The sequence below is a fragment of the Caretta caretta genome, chromosome 16 (assembly GCF_965140235.1).
Source record: "Caretta caretta isolate rCarCar2 chromosome 16, rCarCar1.hap1, whole genome shotgun sequence".
NCBI lineage: Eukaryota > Metazoa > Chordata > Testudines > Cheloniidae > Caretta > Caretta caretta.
In genome coordinates this window covers 14966149-14985536 of record NC_134221.1, presented here as the reverse complement: position 1 = coordinate 14985536, position 19388 = coordinate 14966149, and the positions used below count along the sequence as shown (strand labels likewise).

Here is a 19388-nt window from a genome sequence, read left to right as displayed (position 1 = left end):
CACATAGCTTGCAAATTAGGGTTGGAGAGTAAACTGAACCAATGACAGGTTTCAGAGTAGCAGCCGTGTTAGTCTGTATTCTCAAAAAGAAAAGGAGGACTTGTGGCACGTTAGGGACTAACCAATGAAAAGGTCTGTCACTAAAGCTATATTATGGGAGTTGATTTAGTGGAGGAATGAAAATACACATTAAAAGATGCTCCACATCTGTCTGTATCCAAGGTTGTAGGAAAGTGTGTTTGAGAGGAGGTCTGAGAGCATTCAAAGACTAATTGTAAGGCCATGAGCACAAAAAGGCAGAAGTAAAGTTCAAGTTAAACTTTGCAGCCTGAATTTTCAGGTCCTAACGGTGTCACCTCAGAAAGCCACAACTTCAATTTCTTCTTAAAACTATTAGAAATCCCAGCTCCTGATGCAGGACCTTCAACATAGTATTTTCTGAAATTAAAAATATTAAGTGTTTTCATAAAGGTTTTTCTGCTCTTTCTGGCAGTGTCTTTTCGGCAATGGAGAAAAATGACTGACAACGGGGGAAGCCGACTCTACCTAGAGTGCTGAAAAATGCACAAACCCACTGAAAAAGCATGACGACCCTCCCCCCCTAATTTTTTCGTTGGAGCTAGCTCAGATGCTGCGTGTAACTGAAGCAGGCAGAGTTTTCAGAGAAGTGATTTTCAAGTGGAAGCTGTCTCTAACTTTGCATTAATTTATCGTTTGCCTGGAACACTTCCCCTCACCCCCAGCCCCGAACTCCTCAACTGTCTTAGTTTCCTTATCTCTTTACTGTCTTCCATTTCCCCACCTTTAGTCCAACTAGACCCCCAACCTGTTCAACACCAATAGCCGCCTGTCTCTGCGAAGAAAAAACCCCAAACAATCCCACCCCTCCGGCCACCTGGTAAACCTTTAATATGAAGAAGGTGGTTTACAAACCCAGGGCCTGCTTGCCAGAGGTGTGAGCAACTGCAGCTCCCAGAGACTTTGAATGAAGTTGTAGGTGCTCAGCTCTTCTGATCAGTGTCCCCCCGCGACTTGCGCCAGCCTCCCCCCCTTCTCTTTTGTCACTCTCCATGTTGTAGACTGTCGGGCAAGGACAGTCTCTGGCACCCGATGGGTGCATACACACGTATGTAACGCTCAAGGGCAGCCAATGGCTAGTGAACTACAGTGGCCAATTCCAGTCTGGAAGGCATCTTGCATTTTTCACCCATCACAGCCCTTTGTTCCTGGTTGTTAAAGAAAGGGGGAATAAAGAGGAAGGATGGAGCCACTTGTGGGTCACAGTTTAACCAGGCATCTCTTACAGAGGACCGGAAAGGGGGGAGGTGTGAAAGGAAGCAGTCTCATGGCCAGAGCACCACCTTGGGGATAAAACCCAGGTTCTCGCTCCAACTCTCGCCCCATCCTTAGCCAAGGTGTTTAACCCACACAGGCCTAGCTGGGTTGTTTAGGGCTCACCTGCAAAGCAGTTGCAGCTCCCCCCCTTTGGAAGGGCAGATTATGTAGGATCCCCTCAGACCACTATTGGTTCCATCTCCACAGCCTAGAAAAAGATCCTAAAGAACAAGCCAAAGCCCAACACCCATTTCATCAACTCCTCATGCCAAGCGCAATATCCTTCAACCACCAAGCCCTTCGATCCACAGCAGTCACCTTAAACACCTCTCCTGGCACAGAGCAACCCAGAGGGAGCACCAGTTGGGCCAGACTAAAGTTCCATGGAGTCAGCATCCCACAGACTTTAAGCTGCCCATCCCAGCCAGAAAGGTGGTTACACAGGGTGAAACACCCATGAGAGGTCATGGGAGGTCCCACTCGCTAGCCCTTCCTTCTGCAGCCAAGTCACAGGGTGCATGGGCACTCACTCCACTGAGGTAGTAGGCAAAGGTGGCACCAACTGCACGGACATTTGAAGAAGCGTGATCTAATGCAACAGGAAAGCACATGGAAGTTACTGCGGGTCCTGTGCCAATCAGCTTTGCATTTGGTTTCACACTGGTCTGTTTCATTGTCATGAGGTTTTGTAGCAAAAAGGCCTGAACGCCTGGAAGACATCAGAAGGATATTTGAGACTTGGCCTTCCAGGCCTCGCCCAGCGCCATGGGGGTCATGGGAGAAATTCATTCTGCTAAAAGCAGCAGCAGCGAAACAGTTAACTTGGACCTTTAGATCTTCTTTCGGTTTCCAAGTTAACTTCCATTGAGATGAAGGGGGCAATTCACGCACGTGCTCTTAAGCTCAGAGGCTGGAGAGTCACGAAGAAAGCACTGCCTCAGTTCACACCTATGGTTTCCAAGTTCTTTGCAAGCATGGGAAGACATTTAAAGTTAAAGAGAGGCTTGATTGTGAAGCACCTTACAGCAGATTCCACAACCACAGAACCCCACGCCATAGACAAAGATTGAGCCTTGAGAAAAGAATTGGACGAAGCATTGGAGAAGCCTTTATGGTAGGGTTTTTGCTGCCCTAGGCAAAGCGTGTGCCTCTTCTAGACTCCTGGGTCCGATTTGCAAGGGTGCTGAGCACCCCCAATTCCCACTGAGAACTAAACTCTAGACTTTTCTGGCTGCTCTACCCAGCTGCCTGCCTGTGGAGGGCTGATATGGAGGAGAACCTCCAATTTATAACCCAACACGTTAAATTGCTCCTGCACTAAGTGTCCCTCTCACTGATGACCATGCAACAATAATGGAAGACAACTGCTGAACTTGGTAACATTTCAAGCACTTTAGCCTTCCAGGACACCAGACTGCTGATGAAAAACCAGCTTTGCAGGCGCCATCTTAATGACAGGCCGAATTTCAAAGGCTTGCAAACTCTCTCTTTTGCTGCCCCACCCCCTCAATAAAAGGTTGCATCAGAAGGATATTTTTCCATAATTTATAGTATGGGCATTTCACTGGGGAGACTTGCTAATCTGTACTTACAGATACATTTAAGAAAATGCATCCTCCCACAATCCTGCGCCATTTATGGCTCTTGGCACAATCCGCAATACTCAGTCTTCAATTAATGGACACCTTAGGGTTCATTATCACACAATTGCTCCCTGTGAACCATGCCAAATGCTGTTTTGGCACAGAGCTTGGAAGATGAATTAGAAGGAAGTCTTCTCGGTAATGCCCTCTCCCCAATTCCCATTCCCATCATCAGTGTTTATGCCCTCCTCCTGCAGTCTCCCCCCCCCCCTTTCCAAGTGGCTTTTACTATTCCATCTTTCAATGTCTCTCTTGATTCTCTGGAGGTGTATTTAAAGATGCTATATTCTCTCTTCTTCCGGCTCTCAACACGCCTCCGCGTCACTGCTTTACAGATGGGATCTCTTTCTACTCCCCCAAATCCTTGCCAGCTCTGCTACAGATGCCTGGGTGCTTGAGAGGGCAATTGGGTGGACAAAGTTTTATTTAAGTTGTGGGGCATGAATCTCATATAAAAAATGGATTTCTCTCAAGTGATTCAGCCCAGTCTGAGTTGGTTGCAGCTAGAGAAAGTTTCCGTTCCCAGGAGATTCCTGAGGGGGAAGGAGAGGTCGTTCAATGGTTAATGTACATTGCTATCCCATAATATACATTAATGCCCAGGGACTCAAACTCCTTTCCACCTTTTTGTAAGGGAGGGCTGCCTTGCTCCAACGACTGGGTGCCGAGGAGCGACACTTCCAGGATCGCAAGTGTAAGCCAAAGTATTCTACTTCCTAGCACGAAGGACAAAGTTTTGGGAGAAGAACAACAGGTTCAGGAGATTATAAAACCAAGCTCTGCTAATGCACTAACAAGCAATAAACGTGTTTACGCAGGTGTAGACAAACCTTCTGTATCATTCCTGTTTATAGAAAACTTCCCTTTATTAAATAGATCTCTGTGGCCATAGGAATTTACATTTAGAGTACCGTATATTGGAACTCCGTGTCCCGTGCTTTCAAAAGACATCCCTGTGACATTAAGAGTTTGACTGGAATTAAAGCTCTCAAGTCAACGTAATGGAGTTATCCAAAACCATTAACATGAAATCACTGGAGCTAAGTTGATGTGATCCGCGCCAGGTATGCAGGCGGAGATGAAGCTCTTGAGGTAAAAGCAGTTAGCCCATGCTCACTAGTTCCAGAGGAGAGTGAGCAAACTGAGTAAAGCAGACTAAAAATACTTCACCCACAAGACATCTTGTGGAAATTTTATTATATAGAGTGTAAAATGCAACTGTCAGTCAAATAAAAGGAACACGCTTTTAACATCATGCTCAACATTATCCAATGGCGTTTCTTTATAGTTAGACATTTCAAGCATTATAAGGAAAAAATAAGGAAAGAACCCAAGAACAGTAACTTCAGTACATTTCAAAACGGAATGTCCCGCAGGTCAATTAAAAATGCAAGAAAAAATAGCTTCAATTCCGTTTTTTCCTTTAAAAATACACTGTTATCTGTACAAGAAACACTACAGTAAACATTGGAAATCATAGTATCCCTTTTATTAAATCAAAACTATTTAGCGCATACCGTGGTTAATACTAGATTCATTTATTTCTCTAGGTAATTTGACAAATATTAGATAAGAAAATATTTAAAAAGAAAACTGAAAAAAGCAAAAAACACCTTGGAATTAAAAAATAGTTACTACTTTTTATATGGTTTAATGTTCCACAGTGTTTGTTAAAGGTACGAATAGCAGATTCATTTTAATATTAAAAATAACAGTATTTATATTTCTGAGAGCATAGAGGAAGGGTTTTTTTTGTTTTTTTTTTTTAAAACAAGCTTGGAGGTCTTAGATACATAAATGCAACCAGCAATGGAGACATGAAAAAATGGATTGCTAAAAAAATTAACACATTTTTATATTACCCTTTAGAACTCTAGAAATTATACAAACCCTACAAAAACACCTCCCCCCCACACTTGCCTGACAGCAAAACAGTAAGTGTCTCAATACAGAATTCACATAATTCATTAATTACAATACATACCATAGTTCAGTTTTTTAAAAAATGCAATAAAATCAAAAAGACAGCCAAGATACAAGAAATTAGAAGTAAAACATTTAATGAATTTACATATTTAAGAATATTTAAATACTGTTTAAAATTTTTTTTTTTTTAGGATTTGTTACATACCACCTAAGACTTCCAAGCCACTCTTTCTGTTGCAACAGAAAAGATTGAAAACTAAAAAGAAAAAAAAAAACACACAAAAAACCACATGTTGAAATGTCACAGCTCTGGGGTGCGTTTTGGTGCCTGTAATTCTCTGGCTTCTTTCCAAAAAGAATCCCGGAGTTTTTATAAATTTGGAAACAAAAAATTACCAGCATGTCCATAAGTTTAGTACATTACTAATTGTTCCTGATTCTTAGAAAAGTTCAGTTTAGATTATCCTACAACTAGTGTTTCACAAACAAACAAAAGTCTTCATCAAAATGTTGCAAATCTAGAAACCTCTGTTACAAAAAGGTTTTCTTCCACAATGATTCCAAGAAAAAAAATTGCCACAAGGACATTGTTCTACTGCTCCTGCATAGAAAGAGAAAGAAACAAAGTCAGTTTAGGTCTACACTTAAAACTTATATTGACACAGCTTTGTAAGGCAAGGCTAACCCCCTGCCCCTCTTGACCAATACAGCTAGGTCAGCAAAACCTGAGCATAGATGCAGCTAGGCCTATAGACAAGTGCTTCTGTTGGCATAGCTACTGTTGTTCAGGGAGGTGGTCCTACCACTGACAGAAAAAGTCCTGACAGCATACTCGGTCTACACTGGGGGTTTACGCCAGCCTAGGCTCTGTAGCATAGACCCAGCCTTACTCAGCAGCAAATTCTAAAGTGATCTCCAGAAAACGCCTGCCCACCACATCTCCTGTTCTAACAAATGAAGATATGTACCACACAGGGATATCTGAGAAGTATCTGCAAGAACTCAGCCATAATACCTCTTATCCCTGAGCTTTCTTCCTGGGAGTCCATGCCCCGAAGGAACTTTCTATTTCTTTCTCCACAGGCCCAGACTTTCCAAGAGAAGGCTGGAAGGGGACTCCCCTTAGTACTACATCTAGATCAGCCAGAAAGTAATTTAATTACACTAAATATTCCCTCCCACGGCATTTCCAGCAAGTCAGGAACCAGAGTGAGTATGCAGGTTCCTGCAAAACAGTGCACTGCACCATCAGTAATTTTATGGCCAAACATTTGTCTCTCTAAGAATTTGAGTTTCAGTGCTGATGAAAGGTGCCGGACAGCCATACCCACGAATTATCCAGACAATGGCAGTGCAAGCTTTTCCATACTGCCTATGAGCGTGCTTCTACCCAGACCTGGGGTGTGGGAGCATAACGCCTGGGTCTTAACATCTTTCTTTCCCTGCAAATAGTGCAAACAGAAGCACCGAGAGAGGTATCTGCCCACTAGCAAATTAACAGACCAGCAAGTCATTTCACCCTCATTACCATACACCCATCATATGCTAATAAACGATGGCTGGTAAAAGACTTCCAAGGGAGCAATTCCCACTTTAATTTAATTCAGATTGACAAAAAGTGAGTTGAAGTTTGATGAAAATCTTCATGAAAGTTTTGTTGGATTTTTCAGCTGGCCACAGAGCTGGTAGAAAAATTATGAAATCCCAAGAAAGAGAGGATGAAGTTAGTTGAAAACCAATTTTCACAAACTAGTAATAACTTTTGGGCTCTGCTGGGCTCTATTAAAACCAGTGACTCAGTGATGAAGAGCTCTGCGACCCATTACCAAGCCAGTAAGTAATCTAGCTCTTAGACTTGGATTTTAATAGGGAGTGCTGTTTTTAAAAGGATCAGCCATCTTCATAACTTGTATGTGTGAGGTTCATATACAGATCTTGCCAAATGCCATAGACGCTCATCTTAGCCAGGCTAACTTTGCAGGCAACAGCTACTCCTGACCAAAGAAACTTTGATGGGGAGATCTAAAATGAATCCTACTCAAACTTCAACGGGAAAGATGGCAACTGAACTGCAGGGCTTGAGTGACAGATAAGGTAGTTATGGAATTAGCGACCATATATGCACAGTGCAATCACTCTTCCAACTATGTGTTTTCCTGTTTGAACACTAGAACTATAGGCCAGCTTTTCTGAAGCATTTGTGTATTTTTGCAAACACCTAACCCACGCACAAGGATACCCAACATTCATGAAAGTCAAAGTCTGCATGTGGACGTGACCCTGCGAATTGGATGTGCACCCTGGTGCAAGGCTGGTACATCCATTAGCTCTGAAATGCAGAGATCATAGTAGCATGTGGATTGTGATGCAAGTGCCCACGAAAGCCCTCAGTTAGGTACTAAGCTTCCCATAAAGAGGCACAGTGGGTTGCAGTTAGCTGATTGCCCTCTTTGATTGTGTCTCAGACAACAAGGCAGCTTTATTGCCTATCCCCATGGTGGGGCCTTCACCACCCTGGGGTAATGCTAAACTACACTAACCCCTCCGAAGAGCAACAGCAGCAGATGACAGAAATACAGACCTGGCTGTGGGCCTGAGCTTGCCCTAGTGTTTGCCCATAGTAGGCAGCCTGCTGTCTGTAATACTCTGCCCACGCCATTGTGTAGTCCGGCTGGGAACTTGCCTGAGAAGCAGCACTGGCGGCGTGACCTGAATGACGAAAAGGAAACACAGGTAGTCGAGCACCAGCAAGAGCAAGCAAACAAACATACACTTAGGATATTGTTTTATGATGTTTAAATACAGCAGACATCTGAAAATACAGCAGCAGCAACCACCTGCCATTTGGACAGAACAGGACACGTTTTAAGCAGACTTGCAGGTTATAGTTGGTGCGGCACTTTGAAAGCATAACAATTATTCCCATTGTTCAGGGATACTTGGCTTTGAAATTGTGCTTTGTTCATCCTTTGAGTCCTCCAGCTGAGGAACATCCAATAGCTCCAGAAGCTAGGGCATGAAAGATGCCAGAGTGGCATTCCTCTGAAATGTCAACGAGAAGACACCCCACCCCCCCAACTCAGTCACCAAAGTGTAGAGCTTTTCTTGTATCTCGGAGAGCCAGTCCCACCCCACTTCAGGCCCTTTGTCAGTTCTTACGTTCAGGCACGGGTACATGTGCAAACATGTTCCTAATACAGTCCAACTTTTTGAGGTGCACCTGAAAGGGAACAAACAGTCCACTGTGGACTGTAGTTCATTGGCCTCACCTTGCCCTGAGATGGTGCAGTAACGAGCGAGACTTAAAGCTTTCTGTGGGAGAACTACATGCACCCTCGCCAACAGGAGGGCACAAAAAGGGATTTGTAAGGGAATGGGACCTTGTAATGCAAGGGGGTGGAGAGAAGTTAATGGATTAGAGCTAACTCTGTTTATAACAAGAGTGGATTCATCTCCAGCAGCCCTGTTTCACTCACTCTGTTTTTTGTAATACTCCTCCCACGCCTTGCTGTAATCAGGCTGGCTGTTCTGCTGCTGGCTCTGTTGGCCTGTGCAAAGAGGACAACAATGGGCATGTCAATAAGGAACAGATGACAAGTCTCTAGCTAGTGAGATCTCCCCAACAGACAGCTCTTGGCTTTAAGTCTACTGCCCATGCCCTCAACATTCCTCTTCACACCTTGCTACAACAGGTGGGATTCTTCGCTTGGGAAGAGCTATTTTAAAGAATAAGGATGCCTGCGTTGTCTCCATTTAAATCCTTTCCTCAGGGAGCAACACACTAGTCTCCTACCTGTGGTGACCAGCTGAAGCCAAATTGACTTTGCTGGACAAATAGTTAGCCAGCAGTGCAAGCCATCCTATGACATAACTGGCAACCTCTGGAGAATGTTTACTACCTGGTACTACAGGAGAACTGAAGGGCACTAGCAGAACCATGATGGAGGAGGAGGACTGAACAGCACTGGCTTGCGCCAGTGAGCAAGACTGCCTGTGTCCTTGGCAGTTAAATTCACATTCAAAAAAGGGGGACCTGGGATGGGAAAAAAAATGTTGATAACCCAGTTTCTGCCAAGCCAAGCTCCGATGACAGAGCTTCCAAGGAACCAGCTTGAGATCACTATGCTGTTCTTTGTGTTTGTCTCAGAACAGACTCTGAGGGACTAGATTAGCCCCTGCTCGTTCGGTGAAAGCACACTGCAAAGAGCCATCACTTAGAATACCTAGTTTGCAGGGTCTGTTGACACCCTGCATCCACACACAACAGCTATCCCATGTACCTTACAGGTGCTTGGCACGCCAGCTGGTTGCAGTACTTGGGCCGCAGTCTTTAGTTCAGTGTTAACTGAGCCTGTGCAGCCTATCCTGGTTTTGTCGAAGTGTGGCAAGGGAGCCGCAACCTCTGTAGCATGGCCAATGCCATCCCACAATTCTGTGCCTTGCATTTGGAAGCTATCCAAAAGACCTGCTTCCAGCAACAGTGATGCACACTGTGGAACAAGTTATTCTAGAAGTCCCAGAACACACCGGCGCTACCCTGTTGTAAGGCATATGCTGGCAATGAATGCAGACTGTTTTTGAAAACTGTGAAGACATGAAAGCTGGTGTCTCTGGCCAACAGAAGCCAGTCCAATAGAAGATTTTACCTCACCCCTACCTGGTCTCTCACAAGAGAGTCAATCATTTCATAAAACATTTCTGCAGCCACTTTAGTGAGAACATATGAACCCTCTGGAAAAAAAAAAGGTCAAACAATCCAATTAATGGGCTCAGCATGTCTAAGCTTCAACTAGGGGAGAGGCCAGCCACCTGGGCCCAGGGCACCCCCCTTACCCATACCATTGTGGTTAATGCACAGGACCTGGAGAATCATGCGGCAGACTAACTAAAGAGCAATACAGACAATGTGCTAGTTAGAGAGCAAGGAAAGCCAGGCAGTCTAAAATGCATAAGCGCTACACAAAAGCCACTGCATGCATTAGACTGGTGGGTGAGGATGGGAGGCACAAAGAAAAAAAAAATGGAAGCATGCTCTTCCTGGCCATCTAACTGCCTTCACTCTCCATACACAATTCTGGGTGCTGCCCTGCACTGCAACACAGGCTGGAGAGCGCTTTGAAGTGGCAGGGGTTGGGGGAAGGGTGAACATAATACACTGAAAGTGTGAATTGGGTGGAGGAAACAGGGCAGCAGTGTCCTGTCCAGGGGCATAAAAGCGGGTTAAAAGACTTGACCAAAGCTACAAGTCAAGACCTTTTCTTGCAGAGGTCAGGGCTGCCTTGACTGTCCACCTGCTAATGCCAACAAAGGACCTCCTTCAATGCCTTTTCTTCTAGGAGAATTACAGTCCGCAGTGGGCTGAAAGGACACGCCACTAAATACATTTCACGGCAAAATGTTTTACCCGGCCAGTTAATTTATTTAAGATGGGGGAGAAGTAATTAAAATCTAAATACATGTGTAGTGTTGGGGGGTCTGCCCCTCCTCTCACAAGGGGGGCTGTGCTGGTGAAAGGGAAGAGGGGGGACATTCTAGAATTTGCTCATAGGAGGTCTGTTCTGAAGAGTGATTCATCTGGCTCTTTGACAATGCTGAGACCATGGAAACCAGGCTGTGACACTTGCTTTAGAACAGACTGGGAAGGAAATGGTCAGAAGCTGATTTTAGATAAAACTTTATGTGTAAAAACAAGAAGATGTAGGAGACAGGTATTTACCTAGTTTCTTATAATAATCCTCCCACGCCTTGGTGAACTCCACCTGGCCTGACTGGGTACCATTGTGATCTGCAGCAGGAGAAGAAAGCAGTGAGGTCTGCTTAAAGCACAGCATTATCTTGTCTGTCCTCTCTCTTTACCAAGACTGCCTTCAGAGTGTGCCTGGCTATAAACAGGAACATGGAGGGTTCTAAGTGGATATGGAATGGAACAGCCAACATTCCCACCAGGTTTAAGAGCAGCGATGCAAGACATCTGACCCAGAGCATGGCAGGGGTGATACGGACCCCAGCTGGTGAAGGGTTTGTCCAAGAGTTTACAGTTTGGACACCTTAGGAGGCATTTGGGGGGTGGGGGAGGATGCATGCTTTTTCCATCTGTGTCTGGCTTGGTGTTTGTGCCATTGTGACTTCGGCATGCAAACAGGCCCCAAATCTGAACATCAGGGGCTGGTGGCAGGGTGGCCAATGAACAGCCTTCACTTATCCCATCGGCTCATAGCCCAAGTCTGCTGACCTTCAAGGCTGGTGCAAAACCCATTTCTCTTCTCAAACCTTTGCTTGAGGAAGGATGGGAGACGTACTGGAGGGTTATTTTAGGAGAGGATTCTTCCTTTGTAAATAATTGCTCTTGGAGAGCAAAGTTGGTACAGATTTTTTTTTGGTGGGGAAGGACTCCCCTTGTTCTCATGCAAAATAATAAGTTAATCGGGGGGGGGGGGGGGGCGGTGTAAACGTACACACCCTCAGGCAAGTACAGCATGTTTCATAAATGTAAAAGGAAGCACACCCAAAGCCTTTTTACATGAAGGCAAAGATAAGAGCCTCCAGCATACAAGAATGGTGAAGAAGCCTGCCCGATGACTCCCCCGTCCTGGGATCTGAGCTAGGATATTAATGGTACCCCTCCCTGCGTCATTCAAGTAATGTTAGCAGGTTAGCAGAGTTGTATTAACTGCTTTCCCCATGCAGAAAAGAGTGTATCGTGGACATGGCGTTTGATCTTTCAGTCAGACAGTTATGACAGATTCTAAAACCCAGGACAGGCTCCCGGACCCAAAGCAAACTGAAAACAATTGCAAGCAACATATTTCTGGTGTTACAAAGTAAAGATAGCAAGAAAACATTAGTTACCATTAGTACTTTACTATAATGCTACCTGGTGAAGGAGCACATTTGGGTGCTTGCATCACTTTACTATTTTAAGCTACATATCCACTGTAATTATCTACAATGCTTCCTAGACTGTATGTTCCTTGGGGCATAGACTGCCTTTGAAAGGGTCTCTACAGAGATTAGGACAATGGGCCCCTGTTCCCAAGTGGGGCCCCTTTATGCTATCGTAGCATATGTATTAGAAATGTTAAGTTAATGATGCACCATGGCAGGGGATTTCCATGAACAAGTTGCAGAATATTCAGAGTTATGGTTTCCATGGCACCAAATTTTAGTCTCTGATCTTGGAAATATGGATACAGCTGTACCTATAATCACTGTGCAGCTCTCCAGGTGGTATGTATAGCTGGAGTGCTACATCTTGAGGTGGTCTGCTAGTGGGAAACTGTATGCTTGAGGTGGTCTGCTAGTGGGAAACTGTATGCTACAGGCAGCAGCCAGTTTTCAGATTCTTATTTCTGAACCAAACTTAACACGTAAAAAGACGCTGGCCATTCCTGAGAAGTTTGAAAGGCTTATTTTTAAAACTTAAATTATTCAAGTATTTAAAAACGTACAGAAAGTTCTCTTAACACCTGAAATACCCCACATCATTCCAACACAGGTGAAGAGAACTGTATTGAGTTTCTGAACCGATTCACCTTTGGCTGAGGGAAGGCATAAGGAGTTTCTGAAAGTAGCCGCCTCTTGGTCTGAAAGTTTAGGCCTCTGTTGAGAGTTAAAGTGCAAACATCTCTACCAGAAGAGGAAAATATTAACTTTGGGATTGCTGACAAATTGAAGCTGGTGTCTGCATGGAACGACTGCTCCATGTATCGGAGTGACACGCAGCACAATGGCACTGCTGGAGCCACCTACACTAAGGAGGGCCTGTTGTTCTCCTAATCTGAACGGGTTGGGGGCTTAAACAATCAGGAGGTCAAACGCCGCCTGGCTCGGAGCAATAGCCGCTCGAAACAGGCACCTCGGCAGCACACTAGGTCCAGGACACAAACAGCTGCAGATCTGCTTTTCTGGCCTGCTGACTGGAGTGAAGGACAGAAGTTTTTGAACTCTGACCAACAATGAATCTGTACAACTTTATGTAGTTTCCTCTTAACCATGTGACCTACTTGTCTTGTTTAATTGGTAAGGCGCTGACTAATTCCCAGCATTTAACAGCTTGGGTGCTGGTCTGTACTTACAACCTTTCAGGGACATTTTATTCCAGTAAGGGGGGGGTGTTCTTTGTCACAGGGAGGTGGAACTAGGACAGGAGCTAATCCTACCGTCTTCCCCCTTCCCATCCAACCCCCTCTCCTCTCCATTCATTCATTCCTACCAAAATCCCAACCTTTCCTTCAGGCTGCGAAACAAGTGGTGAGGGCAGCTCACATCAGGAGAGCAGGTGAATAGCAAAGAGAATCAGGGCAGTCAGGAGCAGAAAGGAGGTGGGCTGCTAATGACAGGCTGTGGCTAGTGGGAGGGAATGGTGCTGTCCAGTGCTCAGCTGGGGAAGGCAGGAGGAAAGAGGTGGGAAGGGTCTTGTTAGGGGGGAGCAGGGAGGGAGTCCACGCTCCTGCAGGAAAGGGGGGTGGATGCTTAAAACAAGCAGCTAACAGCAAAGAGCGATTTATAACAGGTTTTCTGTGCGCCTTCGATTTATGTTACACTACTATAATCAGGAGCATTGATCCTTTACTCCAGGGTGCACCTGCATGCACTTCTTTAATTGTGTAACTTCTTCTACCATCTTCCATACGAGTGGTCTCACGAGACCTGCAGCTGTGTACCTGTGTGGACTGCAGATTAACTTTTGACTTTTCTCAAACCAAAATGCTAACCACTTACTTGGGACTTGCTGTCCAGGCTGTTGCCACGTCTGGTAGGTGCTGCCCCAACCCTGTGTCATGAATGCCTGAGGACCACTGTGGATTATAATACCATACACTGAAGGAGATGGACAGGACATTTTCTTAATAGATCATATGCACAAAAACAGTAACAGCATCAAAATGATTATTAGGAGTCAGCAGCTGCCAAGGCAAGAATTAATGCAAAAATAGGGGGAACTCCTGACCGGTCCAATACTGGAGAAGAGAGCATGAAGGCCTTCCTTAAGTTACTATTAGTAGAGCTGAAAGGAGGGCACATCAAACCTCACTCAAACTTGAGGCCGACAGTATCTGTTGCTAATTTAAATTTCTTTCCACACCCTTGCCGCATTGACGGTGGGCGTTCTTAGATGTGGCAGGAACCAGCACCTCCAATTAGGAGCTTTCTAGAATCGGGCTTCAAAGCTTCATCTCACTCATCCTTGGATTTTGGAGTCTTCAGTCTGACTTTCTACAAGTTTTCACTTATTCTTAAACCTTCACGTCTCAATCTAAAATGTTCACATTCACGCTCTCTACGTTAGAGTCCAAAGGACTTGTGGAAACTTACTTTTGATGAGGTGTAGCAGGTGCTTGGCTGAAAGGATTTTGACCAAAACCGCCAGGTCCACCCATGCTGGTACCCTGTCACAGAATCCACAAACACTTAATGTTATAATCCCTTCCACCATTTTAAAAAACAAAAACAAAAACCCAGCCACTAAGAGTGGAACAATAGTAAGAAAAGGGACTAGACAGCACAGGACATACCACAGAAGCCATGGCACCAATTCGGAAAGTGTAAAATTCCCAAAAGTGCCTAAGTGAATTGGGAGCCCATTTTTGAAAACCACTTAGGCTCCTAAGTGTCTCACTGAAAGCCAATGGGACTTAGGAATGTATGAAAGTGTTTCACTATATGTACTCCAAGATCAAAAACTCTCTCGTCAAGGGATTCAGGATAAAGGCTGCTTTCTCAGTTTTACAAGGTCCCACTTCAGTATTTTCTCACCTCCCTTTACCCAAGTCTCACCTGACTAGGTTCTTTGGCCTGGTTCCATTACACTGCAACAGCCATGGCTTTGTTAACAGGTAGGTTAAGAGCCATCATAGAACCACTACGGTAACAGCAGTCTGTCCTGCCATCCCCTTTGTGCACTTCTGTAATCCCCAAGTAGCAACGTAACTCGGCCTTCTCCCCCAAATCTGATTTTAGACACCCTTTTGGTATCCCACAAGATCTCTTCTAGCAAAGCATTAGATCTTCCATCCATTACTGAGCAGACCACACTGGATTACTGAAGCAGGCTTCTGGGAGAAACATTCCAGGCTACAGTAAATCCATCCATATTAATCCAGGTCTACCAGAGGGCCAGTTCAGACTGTCTGCTTACAAGCAAGTTGTTTTGAAGCCAGACTATCAACACCACAAACACATAGCACAGAATACAGAAGTTTGTGCCCCTGCCTACCCGAACCTTTATCAGTAAAAGTAGTCAACGCCAATTAAAACCAATTCAGAAGCAATACCACATGACACTTACACCAACTTTCTCATCGATGAGATGTCTAGCGAGCTCAATCTGTTGGGGAACTCCTCTGATGGTGAATATCCGTACGCTAGGGTCCGTGTTGGGAGGTGGATTTCTTTGAAGCTCCACGTGGGCTCCTGACTGCTGGTTTATGCTCTTGATGTTCTCTCCACCTACAGAAAAGAGAAATCAAGGCATGAGAAGAGATAAACATAAAACTCATTATTTTTCATTTATATAGAGAGGATTATCACGATTTCAAAAGCTACGTCCTACAGCTGGAATAGATTTTCCCCATACCCTTGTGCCTGCCTTAAGTAGTGAAGGAAACACTATAGTGAATATAGTCGTAATACTTTGGCTCACATCCCCACAACACCCCTCTCCATTTATTTATGAGTGCACCCAGAGACTGAGTCTTTGCTGCTACTTGCCAGACTTCTGCCTCTTACTGGGTCAGCCAATGGCACTTAACATCTGAAGAAGGGTATGTGCCATAGTGCCTTTGCACACTTTGCTGGGCTGCTAACCAAATTCAGTATTACGGGCACATATCTTGTGAATAATAGAGACCAACGACAAGGACTCTTCCTGCTAATTTACTATCATCTCTTACCCTTAGGGCCAGCTAATCAGTACAAATGCAGAAATTATTTTGCAAGAAAAGTAATGGAGACTGATACACTGTTATTCTTACTGACTTAAGGCTACATGTTCACTGCCGAAACAGGTGGTTGGTTTGTTTGACAGCAGGACAGTTAATGCGCATTACCTTTTTCTTTTTTTCTTTTTCTTTCTTTTTTTAGCAGCGAGGACAAAGCCTGATAGTTTTCCTATAGTTATGCAATGTTCAAGAGGTGCTTTCCTTAAAATCCTACCAGCTCCTGCAGCCACTTCCCACTTGCAATGCAGCACAAATGGCTACACACACTTCTGGAACAATGCAAGGTTCAGTTGCCAGCCTGTCACTTCACAGCTAGAGTTCAGGCTTGTATACATGAGGAAATTAACCACAATAGCTACTCAAAACAGCTCCCCATGTGGACACTTATCACAGAATAAGAGTGTGTCCACATGGGGAATTATTCAGGCTTTAAATTCACAGCCTACCTTAATCTGAAATAACTTTCAAGTGTAGACATGTCCTTTAGGTGCATCTTTGGTGAATATATATGAACAGTGAACCAGCTCTCTCAGATAAGTGAGTGCACAAGAGTACTCTTAGGCACGGTGGAGCAAATGAAATCTGGTTTGACTTGGTGAAAAAACTTGCAAGGTCTCAGTCTCTTAATGAAATTTGCTTAACAAAAGCTTCAGCCGATGTTACAATGGTTCAATTCTTCTTTTGGAATTTCACAGAACTTACAGATCAGCGCCACTCAACTGGAGAAAAGGGGGTGGGGGGGGGAAGTTTTACAGCTCTGATTCCTACAGACCTAGATAAGGCCACTAGCTGAAACATACACTGCAATGGGGAGAAAAGGAAACTAATGAGCAATTGAGCAAAAAAGTTGATTAAAGTGTATCCATAAGTAGCTTCCCTGTTTTTGCCAGTGTTTCTGAAACCAGCCCTGAACACAACTTCAAGACAAAGTGCAGACATTGAGTACATTTGTTCATTTCATTGTAAAACTTGTGACCTTTTCAACATTCTATACCTCCTTTTGTGGGGGGAAGGGTCACCCCTAGGCAATTAACTCTTTCTAGATGCATTTTGGGGGATTAGAGACAAGTTTTTATGCCACATCCTTCTGTTTTGCCTGCAGATTACCCTGTGTAGCCAAATAAGAAATCATCCATTTCAGCTGTGATTTGGAAAGTTATGAGAGTTTTGAAACAAGAATTTTGTTTCATTTAACATGTTAGCATGTGTGCAAACCGAGAGGCTTGGGCCTGCTTGTGTGCTCACTAAGCTGCCATATGGAATGGAAGAAAGTTTTACACACTTTTAGCCTGCCTACTTTTGAGCGCATAGAAAGGAAGAGAACTTGGTCTCAGTGACAGATGCTAATGTGATCATCAAAGCAAAGCTATGTGTAATCTCTCCTGAGCTCTAAATATCTTCCCTTCTGACTTGGTATCCTTGCCCAGCTGTAAATGACCACAGTGTATTTAGTTTCAAATTGTTTCCATAATTAGCATTTCACATTTCATTATGCAAGTTACCAAGAGCAGAAATGTTTAGTAGAAGCTATTAATTGTGGGTCTGGTTCCCATCAGCTTCTTCTTTTACCATTCCACACCAAGTGAAGGCAGTTATCTCTAGGCTTGTTCACAAAAGGTTTTATGTTTGTTCCTCCTGCACATTCTTGGGTATCAGAATTCTTCCTGCCCCCCACCCTCTGACACACCAAAAGTTACTCTCCTCCCATTTGAAATCTCTTCTCACTATGCCTTTGGAGCATACAAATAAGATGAAGCAGCCAACATGATGCTGCAGTGTCAGAAGGAGTTCACCTTCCTTCATAATGAAGTCACCCGCTCGGCGCATGGTGGCTGTCTATAGACTTATTTGGCAGCTTGCTCCATTCTTCTACCTGACGGGGGGTAGAAATGATCCAGGAGTGGCCCCCCAGCTGGATGTGAAATTGTAAAGCAATTAATCAAACCTGCTAAAAGGCAGAGCTGACAAGAGCCGGGCCAGCCACGTTATCTGTCAATATTGCTGTATTTATCATGGAAATCCAGCGGGGCCCCTGAGAGGCTGCAGTTTGTTTCCAGGCACCAGCACACAGAAAAAGCACTTGACATTTGTATGGCTCTCCACTCCACCCTTCACCAAGTCTTTCAGACAAGAAAAGCTGCACCTACCCACCCCTAGAGGAAAAAAATCCAAACAACTTTCAGTGAGCCTTCCCTTTTCCTTATTAAGCCACAGAATGCTCACCATGCCCATGTGGAAAAGGCACTGGGGTCAGTTACTGTATGCACTGCAGATACAAAGCTTGTAACAATGCGGCCCGAATTCCTCTTCCACCTCTGACCCCCTCAAGGAAGTTTGTAAGGTAACAAGGAATACTGCAGTTACTAACGTCTACTCTTTTGTTGACATGATGCTTATGCATGTGTCAGCTTCGGATCCTGTAGAGGAAGGATGGTCCGAAGGTGAGGGACTAGCCTGGAACCCGAGTTCAGGTCCTTGCTCTGCCACAGACCTTCTGCGTGACCTTGGGCAAGCCACTCAGTCTCTCTGTGCCTCAGATTCCCAACACAACAATGGAGTTAACAGCATTGCCCTGCCTCACAGGATGTTTGTGAGGACAAACACACTAAACATTGTGAGGCCAGATAAGTACCTAAAATAGTCTAGATTACATGAAATTCAGTCTCCACCATGAACGACCCAATTCTAAAACAGCCTATTTTTAGATTCATTAAGTTACTTATAATTTTTTTCCAGTCAAAATAACTTTATTCCAACTTCTTTAATCCTAAACACACTGTGCCCCCAGGATTTTAAGGGTTACTTTACAGCTGTATGAACAACCAATAGAATTTACAGACATTGCTCTAGTGACCCCTGCTGTATTGATACATCGGTTTCCATTATATGTTTTTGTTTTTGTTTTTTTTTAAATTGGGGTTAGTAAGAAGCAAGCCAAGTCCCTACTCAGAGCTGCATTTCCCAGAGTCTTCCTTCACATCAGCCTCATGACTGTAGCGAATGACTGCAGAAAATGGTTAAAATATAATGAGAAGATTAAGTGATTTCTTCTCGGTCAGATACAGTATAGAATCTCATTCACATGGAAATTTTCCATTAAAGAGCCAACTTGGGACTCTGCTCTTAATTTCTCTGTAGACGCAGCCCCTAGGGTTTCACTGGCTGACCCATCTGGAAATTTAGCTTCAATACGCCAAGTGCCACAGGGCTAAACCCCTTATCCCTGGCCAGGCCTAGGTGTTTTAGAATAGAGGATTCCTATTTGGCCATCCATAGGAAAGAGTATTAACCTTAGCAATAAGATCCCCCTCTTCTTCCCACTGACATACAGGTGACAAAAGAGCAACAAATGCAGAAATAGTGGGCATGTGGGAAGAGAACTGACTGACACAGAAGGCTCTGAAAATGTGTCATATACATTTCTTATCCAAGACTCCCAGGAGATGAAGCTACAGCCATCACTCTCAAACAGATAAAAACCAACTAACAATACAAGTGTAAATACCCCAATAGTACTGATTGTAAGTAAATATTACACAACTTC

The 19388-nt window shown here is 44.3% G+C and overlaps 1 protein-coding gene across 11 annotated transcripts in view; it reads right to left on the bottom strand.

The window, feature by feature from the left end:
- Positions 1-4140: 4140 nt before the first annotated feature.
- The window catches only part of FUBP3 (far upstream element binding protein 3), a 56113-nt gene continuing 40865 nt past the window's right edge, over positions 4141-19388 (bottom strand). For 7 of the 11 annotated variants that reach the window (XM_048823371.2, XM_048823372.2, XM_048823378.2 and 4 more), the window contains 7 exons: positions 15193-15353; positions 14220-14293; positions 13626-13702; positions 10621-10689; positions 8381-8452; positions 7486-7613; positions 4141-5505 (listed from right to left, as the gene is read on the bottom strand). In XM_048823371.2, coding sequence (XP_048679328.1) covers positions 5497-5505; positions 7486-7613; positions 8381-8452; positions 10621-10689; positions 13626-13702; positions 14220-14293; positions 15193-15353 — 590 coding nt within the window. In that variant the 3' untranslated portion in view covers positions 4141-5496. The remainder of the gene's footprint in view (positions 5506-7485; positions 7614-8380; positions 8453-10620; positions 10690-13625; positions 13703-14219; positions 14294-15192; positions 15354-19388) is intronic. The other 4 variants (XM_048823382.2, XM_048823384.2, XM_048823383.2 and 1 more) reach the window with 3 other exon arrangements.